Source organism: Gossypium hirsutum, chromosome D10, assembly GCF_007990345.1.
Source record: "Gossypium hirsutum isolate 1008001.06 chromosome D10, Gossypium_hirsutum_v2.1, whole genome shotgun sequence".
Classification (NCBI taxonomy): domain Eukaryota; kingdom Viridiplantae; phylum Streptophyta; class Magnoliopsida; order Malvales; family Malvaceae; genus Gossypium; species Gossypium hirsutum.
This window is the reverse complement of record NC_053446.1, coordinates 13,246,305-13,256,934: the sequence shown is the minus strand read 5'-3', so window position 1 is coordinate 13,256,934 and position 10,630 is coordinate 13,246,305. Positions and strand designations below refer to the sequence as shown.

Genomic DNA, 10,630 nt, shown 5'->3' with positions numbered 1-10,630 from the left:
AAGCATTTGTTAAGTTCAACAGTACATAATTCAAACCAGATTGCCACGTTTCTTTCCCCCCAAAACTTTATTTTACATTTTTCAACCTCAGTCTATTTAAAATAATTAAAAAAACTCTGTAGAAAAGGAAATAAAAACAAAAAATGACCCTACGAAAAAAAAAAAAGTTAAAGAGAGGGAAAGAAAGTTGTTCTAATTAGGGTTTGAAGCTTGACCCGCCAAAAAACCTAGTTTGCTTGTTTTACTCCTCCGGCATTGTCTTCTTATGAATTGGATCCCGATCCGGATCTTCCTATCTACTTTTTCGGACTCTAACCGCTTCTCTCTCCGACTATGACAGCGAAACCTTCGCGTTCTGCTTCGGCGGATAGATCGGAACCTCCAAAGGATTCCTCGGTAACTCTCGCATTTCCGATTTTTCTTTCTCTCTCTCACATGAATATTTTACTTCCTTATGATTCTCATTTTAACTATTTTTTTCCCCTCGATTTTGGACTCTTTTTTTGTTTTATTGTAGGAGCTAGCTGCATTTTGTTGAATTTAGCTTATTTTATGGGTTATTATGTCATTGAAATTTAGTGTATAATTGACATGTTTGTAAGCTGATAATGTTACTAAACTGGATTGAATTTAGTCTTTGCTTTTGAGGTCAAATTGTTTTTCTTTTCCTCTCATACTCTTTAGTTTTAAAAGTGTTTGTTCAACAATTTTTTGGTAGATATTTCTGTCTTGAATTATGTATACTTGATGATAATAAGCTTGGATTGGATTTTTATCTTTTACGCAGATGACTCAGATTGAAGGAAAAACCCTGTCTGTTAAGGAGATTTTATCAGTAATTGATTCGTTAAAGAAACAAGTTGCTGTAGATCGATCTCTGTCTGTAAAGGTGAATTCCTGGCTTATCTCATTATTCAGGAGCTTAAATAAATGTTCTAAATGCTAATCTATTTTGGTTTATTTTATTTCCAGACAAGGTTGGAAGAAAACAAGCAAAAACTAGTTGGTATAACAAGCCATCTTTATAAATTGTCAAAGGAACGGAGAAGCAGTTGGATTATTGACACCGATAGTGCTTCTGATCTATTGACAAAGCGGCAAAAAGATGCACTTGGTATGCAAAATGGCATTGATGCAAGTAATGGGGATAAGGATGGTTATAGCTATCAAGAACCTTCTACAGCAGTTCTTATGGGATCTAGTATTCCAGTTAAGAATGCTGTTCGCCCTATTAAGCTTACTGAAGTAAAAAAGCTGCCACCTTATACAACATGGATATTTCTAGACAGGTTTGTGAGAGTAACTAGATTTCTTGTCAGATTTTTTATGTCGTATATTCTTGCACTCTTTCTTTATTTATATATAGAACGTCGGTTAGAAAGAAATGTTTTAATCATGTTTCTAGAATGACTATTGTGTTTATCCAATTTAGTAAACTTATATGATTTTTCTTTTTGACAAAACCATATAATTAAATAGAAATAGCACCAAGGACTCTTGGATGTAATGGTAAGGCATATTTCCCTCCCAAGGGAAGACGCAGGTTTGAACCTTGGAGATGATGTTTTTGGGAGGGGAAATCACAAACCCCAAACATGAACCATAAAACGGATATGGAAAATACTAAAAAAAATTAAATAGAAAGTACAAACTCCAGAAGAAAACTAGGATAACCAAATCCAAAATGGAAAATGCCATTACAAACCCGCCCCCAAGTAGGTAAATGGTGTGCAACTAGGTTTCCAAGTCTACCAATATGAGCAGAAGTAATAGACTGAAAATCCTTAGCATGTCTGTGAACTTCAGAGAGGCGTAGGCCTAGGATAGATAAGTCTTGGTCCATCCCATTGGAGCTTGTTCACCACTGCAAATGAATCTCCCCCCTCTCCTTAGCTAATTTGAGAGCTAAAGTGAAAGCTCTCACCTCAAGTAATTCCTGTGTCAAGGGGCCTCTAATAGCTTGAGCTGCACCACAAAGGACTAAAAGCCAACTTCATCACGAGCCACAACTCCAATGTCTCCACAGTGTTCACTTGCAAAACAGGCTCCGTTCACATTGAGCTTGATGACTTGCCCAATGGGAGGTTCCGATTCGACATGTTTCACACACCTAGGCCAGATGGAAGCACTAGCAAAATTAAAATTTGAATAGCTTATTTTTTCCTTTTTTCTTTTCTCAATTTCTATGAAAAGGATAAACTAAATAATTTCTCTGGCTGTAGAAATCAAAGAATGACAGAGGATCAATCAGTGGTGGGTAGAAGGAGAATATACTATGATCAAAATGGTGGTGAGGCACTTATCTGCAGCGACAGTGAGGAGGAACTACTTGAGGAAGATGAAGAAAAGAAATATTTTGTTGAATCTGAAGACTTTATCCTCCGGTTGGTTTTGTTTTCTCTTCTTCTATCGTGAAATATATGTTGTTTCTTTTACTACCTGATCTAGTGTAGAAATCTGAAAATAGTCTGAAAACTCGGGGTGAGTATTCGATCGAGTCGAATCGAGTCAAAAAATTTCGAGTTAGTCAAGTTGACGAATCCTATTTTAGCAACCGAACTCGATTTGAATTTTTTTCGAATTGAACCAAATCGAGTCAAAAAATTTCGAGTCAAGTTGAGTCGAGTTAACGAATCCTATTATTTATACTCGATGTTGCATTTGCATGCACCGATTATTTAACTAGTAGACGAAGTACAAGATTATTTAACTACATAAACAATATAATGATTTTGATTAATGAGTAAACATTTATCAAAATGACATAGTTTTGCCTTTTAACGTAATGGGTTTGATTTTAACTTTAGAAAAGGTAAACATCTATCAAAACGGCGTAGTTTTGCCTTTTCTTATTCGGATTTTCAGATAACTCGAATTGTGTAATTCATATTCGAGTTAAACCGAAAAACTTAATTTTTTATTCAAGTTGATTTGAATAACTTGATTAACTCAAATAACTCAAACTATTTAATTCAAAATTTGACTTCTTTTATTGAGGTTTTTGAATTGAATCGGATTTTGCTCACCCCTACTGAAAACATGTATAGCTGCACTAATTAGAATTTTGTCAACACATACAGATGTATTTTAAATATTTAGTGACAAAGGTATGCATAATTTACTTGTGTTGTTTGGAATTAATAATTATAAAAAAGATTGATAATTATGGGATACATTGCAAGTATTCCAAAAAAATATGGGTAAGACATCAATTATTTAATTTGCTTAGATTTGTAAATGTTGTGTTGCTTTAGGGTTCTTTGTGCCTTTTGAATTTTCACCATTTTAATTTAGTTAACTATTTTTGGTGGAAAAGCAGTTCATTCTTATTTCTGAAAGGAAATATATGCTTATGTAATTATGCTACTTGAATCAAATTCTAATATCCTTAAAATAGTTGCAAAATCATTATTATTTACTTCATGAACCTCTAAGCTATCTTTACATGATGTTTCTAAACATGTTCTATGAAATTTAATTCATATTGCATTAGTGATCCTTGCATGGTCTTGTTCTATTATTATTATTCTTCATATTGACTTATGGGCCAATAACGCTATATCTTTCAAGGATTCTTAAAATTGATGTCTGAACTCCATCCAATTATTGCTTATGTTCACACATGCTGTTATAAAATTGCCAGAATGACTATCAAGGAAGTTGGTTTGTCTGATCCGGTGCTGGAATCACTAGCACAGTGTTTGTCTAGAAGTCCAGCTGATGTCAAGGTATGCACCCTTGCTGGAAATTGCATGTTGGCCTTTGATTTTTCTTTTTCTTAAAAAAAATAGAGGTGGCCTTTTTCATTCATTTTTGGCTACTAAGACTCTTCTTTGAAGGGATTGTTTTTCCCCACTGCTCATTTTCTGATAAAACTGGTCATAGTGTAAACTTAGGTCCAGCTGTTCCCCATTTTCTTTTTGCTGGCTTTACAGAGATATGAAACACCATCCAACATCTTATACAGGCAAGATACGAAACTCTTATGAAGGAGGATACTGGGGCCTCTAAGAATAGGGATACTGAAGAACAAAATTGGAATTCCTTTCTCGATAAGGATCTAGAAGCAGCTCTTGATTCTTTTGACAATTTATTTTGTAGACGGTGCCTTGTAAGCATTTTTCTTGTTCTTTATCATATTCTGTGTTGTTTTCTTATCTTCTTTAATTGTATCCGTTTTTCTTATATTTGGCAGGTCTTTGATTGCAGATTACATGGATGTTCTCAGGACCTAATATTTCCTGTGAGTTGTTCATGCAATTCTAGATGTTTATAATTGCCTGAGTATGTTGCTAGGCTCCTAGATTCTTATTTTCTCAGTCCTATAATTTTCAGGCTGATAAACAAACTCCATGGAATCGTACAGATGATGAGAATGCACCATGTGGTCTGCATTGCTATCGTTCGGTATATGTTTAGCTGATCTCTTTTTTCTTTATTTGTTGAATTCCTTGTACTTATACATTATTGATTTGTTTAATGCTAGGTACTTAAGTCAGAAAGAAATGACACAGTTAGGTCTCCAATGAATCCCGAAGACAAGTCAAATTCTTCATTTGATGGTGTTGCGGCACAAATATCATCTAGTAAGAAATCTGCTGGTCCATCTACCAGGAGGAAGGCAAAGTCAAGCCAAAGTGAAAGTGCTTCATCCAATGCCAAAAATCTTTCAGAAAGTAGTGACTCGGAGATAAGACCCAGGCATGAAGACTCCTCACCTATTCCTCAGTTATCACCTTCTAAGAATAAAATTGCTGGAAAATCTGGCATTCTCAAGAGAAATAGCAAGCGAGTAGCTGAACGAGTTTTAATTTGCATGCGCAAGAGGCAGAAGAAGATGGAAGCTTCCGAATCTGATTCTCTTGTGAGTGGAGGTGTTTCACCTACAGATATGAGACTCAGGTCTAATCCACGAAAAGAAAATGAAGATGCTACGTCTTCTTCGCAAAAGGATGTGAAATCCTCAAACACAGGAAGGTCTAGGAGGAAAGATTGGCCATTAAAAGGAGTGCAAGGAGAAATACCCTATAGTGAGACTGTTAATGATCTGGCTCAGACTAGTAGCAATGGTTGCCTGAGAAATGAAGAGTTTGTGGACGAAAATTTATGTAAACAAGAACTAAGTGATGATAAATCTTGGAAAGCTATTGAAAAAGGTCTTTTTGATAAAGGTCTGGAGATTTTTGGTAGGAACAGGTTAGTTTTACAACTTCACATTGCATTTTAATGTATTGCTTTTGAGTCGATGAATTCTATGAAAGCTGCTGCCTGGTTATTGTTAATTATACAATATACTCTATCATTAAATTCATTTGTAAGCATTTCCACCTTACTAATTTTCTACAGGTCTTGCTGTAAGTGTTTGTTAAGAGTTGCAGTTTATGATTCAATTATGATGTTTATTTTCTTTCCCCCATTTTCTCAAAATTCAGACAACAATCAAGACTCATGGTCTAAGAGTTACTTTATATAGTTTGTGGATCGTCCTCTCTTTGCAAGTAACACCAATTTTTTTGCATTTTGCTTGCAGTAATAGCTTTTGGGTTTCCTTCCTGAAAATTGATTCTTTTGACTTATAGATTACTCTTTGTCATCCAGCTGTTTGATTGCCAGAAATCTTTTAAACGGATTGAAGACATGTTGGGAGGTTTTCCTATACATGACCTGCTCTGACAATAAGCTGGCTTGCCATGCAGCTGATGGTGTTTTATCTCTTCTTGAAGGGTGTTCCAAATTTGACCTTAATGGAGCTATGGTTAGTGATTTTATTTGACTTATTTTTGCAGGTTTTGACATGAGGAGCCCTTTCTCTAAACTATATAAATCTGCCAACTGTTTTTTGTCTCTGAGTTCTCATTGTCTTCTATTTTGTGTTTTTTAACCCTAGGGAAATAATGAAGTAAGACGGAGATCAAGATTCTTACGTAGAAGAGGTAGAGTCCGTCGTTTGAAATATACCTGGAAATCAGCTGCATATCACTCTATCAGGAAAAGGATTACTGAGAGGAAAGATCAGCCATGCCGGCAGTATAATCCGTGTAGCTGTCAAACTGCTTGCGGAAAGCAATGTTCTTGCCTTTTAAATGGAACATGCTGTGAAAAATACTGCGGGTGAGCTATTATTTCTCAAGCTAAATTTTGTGTCATCAATAAATTCCTGAGTCTATCAATATTTGATTCTTTGGATTTCTTAGATCTTGATATAGATATATGGTTACCGCATGTGCATTGATGATATCCTGATGTTGAAGCATGTATTCTGTCTATTGATATTTGCTTGTTTATTTAGATGTCCTAAGAGTTGCAAGAATCGATTTAGAGGTTGTCATTGTGCTAAAAGTCAATGCCGAAGTCGTCAGTGTCCATGCTTTGCTGCAGACAGGGAATGTGATCCGGATGTTTGTAGAAATTGCTGGGTCAGGTGAGCTCTGGCTTTGATTTTCCTTTTTCTTCTTCTGTTATGGGAAAAAATGGTTACACGCTTCTCCTAAACCTATTCTAAATTTGAACTAAGATACTAACTTTATTAGGCACCATTGTTGTTAATTGTATATGTTGCATCTTCTGCGTTGGGAAAGGTTCATGTTAACCTTACCTGTGATATGGCTTCATCTGCTTCCCAAGTTGTGTTTGGAGATCATACATGCCTTCCATATTTGTTTATTCACTTTTTTTAACATTTATTTACTAGCACTTCACCATTACTAACTCATAATTTTTTTTTCTATAATCAACTTTTTATTAACATGATAAAATTTCTCATAGATTCATCCTCTATCTAAATGTAGTTTCAGCTAGTAGTGGCTTGTCTTCTTTGGCTATGTTGAAATTACTCCTACGGTTTTAGTGGAGGACTAAGACCATATTTAGAACAGATAAAAATTTAGAAACCTCATTTGTTGTTTTTTATTTTAAATCTAAAGTTACTGCTTGTATGTTTTTGTTTTCTATTCTCCTTTCTATATTGCTTCTGGCATCTGATTCTTTAAAATTGCCTTTGCAGTTGTGGTGATGGCACCGGTAGTCTTGGGGTTCCTCCACAAAGAGGTGACAATTATGAATGCAGAAATATGAAGCTTCTTCTGAAACAGCAACAAAGGGTAATGGTGTTTCCTATTCCCATCTCATTTAATTGCTTGGATGAGTACATGTGTACGGTGTATTTGAATATGCTTGGAAATACATTTTTAATATTTAAAGTAACATTGTATTTGTTAGTGCTCCCTTGTTTGCAAATAACTATCCTGTCTTATAGGCATTACATTGCTTAACCTTTTTGTTCACTCCATATTCCTACACCTGACACTCCAGAAGATTATGGTAGCGATTTGTTGACAAGGCTTGCCCATCATGTATGTATGTACAGGTCTTGCTTGGAAGATCAGATGTTTCTGGATGGGGAGCTTTTTTGAAGGTAATTTAGAAATTTTTGGTTTGATTTCAAGTCTTCCACCCCCTACTTACTGTTTAGTTTTTGGGCCATCCTTCAGAATAATGTTGGCAAGCATGAATACCTTGGTGAGTACACTGGAGAGCTGATCTCCCACAGGGAAGCAGATAAGCGTGGAAAGATATATGACCGTGAAAATTCATCATTTCTATTCAATCTGAATGATCAGGCATGCCCTTTCATCTTTTTATTTTTGGAAGATGTAACTTTTTATGTTCTTAGCAAATTTTGATTCCTTGATGCTGCCAATTTTCAGTTTGTTCTTGATGCATACCGAAAAGGTGACAAATTGAAGTTCGCCAACCATTCTCCTGAGCCTAATTGCTATGCCAAGGTACACTTCAGACGCCTTTGCATGCAAGAAAGACTCTTTTCTCTTGTACTCTTTTATCATTTGTCTGTCAATACCCTCTGGAGTTCCACAGTTGCTTTTGCCACTTTTCATTTCATTCTTGAGCTGAGATGAACCATTGTCTTGCAGGTCATTATGGTTGCAGGGGATCACCGTGTGGGTATATTTGCCAAAGAACGAATCAATGCAGGAGAGGAACTATTCTATGACTACCGTTACGAGCCAGACAGAGCTCCTGCCTGGGCTAGAAAACCCGAGGCATCTGGGTCCAAAAAAGAGGATGGTGCTCCTTCGAGCGGACGAGCTAAGAAACTTGCTTAACCTTATTGACACATTCAAAATTTTTTTGCCATTCTTTCATAGGTACAACTTAGAAAGGTCATTCTCATTTCGCATTGATAGATAGGAAAAACTGAATGTTCTCATTTTGTTGTTGGGGATACCCTTATTTTCATCTCAACTGATAACCTTGTTTGATTTTTGACTTAAAAGACCGTTTTGTATTCGCATAACTTGAAAAAACCTCCACCCAACATGTTTAATTTCGAATACAAATATGAAGATGCAAATCTTTTTCTAACCTCATTTTATGAGTTAAATCATTTTCATATTATTTTCATAAAATTTTAATAATTTTAATAGAATCAATTATTAGTAGATAACTCGCAATTAATTCAATTCAAATTAATTAATTAGCAAACCAGAATAAATTTGAGTGAACCTTCCTAATTGAGGTAGACAACGTATGAGTATCAGTAAGGGTATAAGTGCCGATTACTAACTGTTCAAATTATATATTTGATTATGGAACACTAAAAACATATCTTTATAAAACTTTGATATTAAAAATTTTATTTGGTCTCCCAATTTTATAATTTTTTTTCCATTGAATTTGTATTTTTAGTCAAATCACCTTAAAATGGAAGGAAAAATTGGTTAACTAACTTTGCTAATGTAGCATATATGTAGATGATATGTCAGCATTTAATTAATTTTTTTAAAATTTTAAAAGTTCTTGGCGTGATTTAACAAAAAAACGCAAGTTCAATGGCTAAAAGAGACAATACATTAAATGAGTGCTAAAATAAATTTTTTTGTAAAGTTGGAAGGTTAAATAAGTCATTATATCAAATGCATTTTGATTGTAATGATAGGGTTGTGTTAAAAATTAAAGTGTCTTAAGATTTTAAAAAAAAAATTATTTTGGGCTTAAATTATGTAAAAAGATAAAAATATATATACATCTTCGTAGTTATATTACTTTGTAAAAAAATAAGTCATATTGTTATTTTTTAATCGAATTAATGTCTAGTTGAATTGTAATATAAACTCAGTTAAGAGAATATATATAAAGATTAAGTCAAATATTTTTTTGCTACTTATCCAATTTGTTTATGCACTCAAATCTAGTTTTTCTAAAATGTGATAAAAATCAAATTATTAGTATTTAAATAAAAGAGTTTATCATTTAAGAATGTGTTAAATGTTATGAATTTAAAGATATTGTATAAATAAAAGGAAAAAGAGAAAAGCATAAGTTAACATGGAAGATGATGAAGAAAATATTCATAATTGATTAATGATATGGTATATTTATAGCATATAAGTTTCATTTTTGTCCATTATACATGCATGTTTTAATCCATCCTAGACCCTTAATATTACTGATTAATTTGCTTTTTGAAACCAAAGAAAATACCTAATTTATTCTGAAATAAATTATTTGTTGGTTCGACTTCTCATCTAAACTACATTCATTATCATTTTGAGATTATTAGGTTTAGTGGAAACAATTCTTTGTATTACTCCATGCCATCAAACCAAGTTTTTCGCATTTTTTAGTTAAATTAAATTAAATTATTTTATTTTATTAAATGTTAATGTCATGCTTGTAAATGTGTAATCATGTATAAAAGGAAGTCCTTAGGGTCTTCCACAATCCACACCTCTTTCTTTTTTTACATGAGAATATTGTAGGTATCTTTCTATTTTTTAATTATAAGAATGGTTAAATTTTAATTTGATCCTTATATTTCACTTAAATTTGAGATTTAATCTATATACTTTAATTTTGATATAATTTGATATCTCAAGTTTTATAATGTCATTGGTTAGTCAAAATACTTTATTCCAATTAAAATGATTACGTGAACTTTTAAGAATTGTTAGCATCGTCAAAATTTTTTGTTAAATTCAAGTCCGTTACAATGTTTTTTTTTACATGGATACACAATTTATTTTATTTTGTTTTTCAAAATGTCACACCAATACAAAAGAATTCTAATAGTGTTAACAAAATGAACCTAAATTTTTAAAATTAGAAAAATAGAGAGACTAAATTCTTAAAAATAAAAATATGGAGATTAAATTTCAAATATATGAAAAAAATAAAAAGAAACTTTAAACAAATGATAATATTTAAATTCTTACACTATAATTTAATTAAAAAAAACAAACAGTTAACTGAACATGAAGTGCAAGTAGAACCCATACTAATTAAAAATATCAAAGTAATGTGGGTCAATTCACTTAATTGATTTGTTTGAGTTGACAAATCCAAATTAAAAAAAGAATACCTTTGTATATAAATTTATAATTCAAATTTAGGACACCTTTTACTAATTAAAAAAATTGAAAATGATTGGTATGAGTGATGGTTGGGGTGGCATGCACCAAAGTCTACCCAGCTATGGTATTACGGTACAGGGCTAGTTCTTCATTACTTTTGAAAAATGTTTTAGAGAAATATTTTTAAAAAGTTTGGTTTAAAATTTAAGTCTTTAGCATTGCTGTCAAAAAGTACTTTTGAGAAATAAAATGTTCATTTT

At 32.9% G+C, this 10,630-nt stretch overlaps 1 protein-coding gene across 2 annotated transcripts; it reads left to right on the top strand.

Annotated features, from left to right (window-relative positions):
• LOC121222416 (histone-lysine N-methyltransferase CLF) lies at positions 1 to 8,382 on the top strand. 2 transcript variants are annotated; one of them, XM_041103146.1, is made up of 17 exons: positions 1 to 396; positions 788 to 889; positions 973 to 1,289; positions 2,223 to 2,384; positions 3,644 to 3,728; positions 3,968 to 4,111; positions 4,196 to 4,243; positions 4,336 to 4,407; positions 4,487 to 5,196; positions 5,599 to 5,755; positions 5,888 to 6,111; positions 6,290 to 6,421; positions 7,004 to 7,100; positions 7,367 to 7,414; positions 7,491 to 7,619; positions 7,707 to 7,784; positions 7,932 to 8,382. In XM_041103146.1, exons 1-17 carry the CDS (start codon positions 334 to 336, stop codon positions 8,121 to 8,123), a joined length of 2,760 nt encoding a protein of 919 aa, XP_040959080.1. In that variant the 5' UTR covers positions 1 to 333; the 3' UTR covers positions 8,124 to 8,382. The 2 variants fall into 2 exon arrangements, with proteins under 2 accessions (XP_040959080.1, XP_040959081.1); XM_041103147.1 differs by lacking the exon at positions 1 to 396 and adding an exon at positions 501 to 648.
• Positions 8,383 to 10,630: the final 2,248 nt, after the last annotated feature.

Coding starts and splice junctions, on each gene's coding strand:
- LOC121222416 (XM_041103146.1), top strand. CDS start 334: ATGACAGCGAAACCTTCGCGTTCTGCTTCGGCGGATAGATCGGAACCT. Junction 1,290..2,222: donor ACATGGATATTTCTAGACAG/GTTTGTGAGAGT, acceptor CTCTGGCTGTAG/AAATCAAAGAATGACAGAGG. Junction 6,422..7,003: donor TGTAGAAATTGCTGGGTCAG/GTGAGCTCTGGC, acceptor TTGCCTTTGCAG/TTGTGGTGATGGCACCGGTA.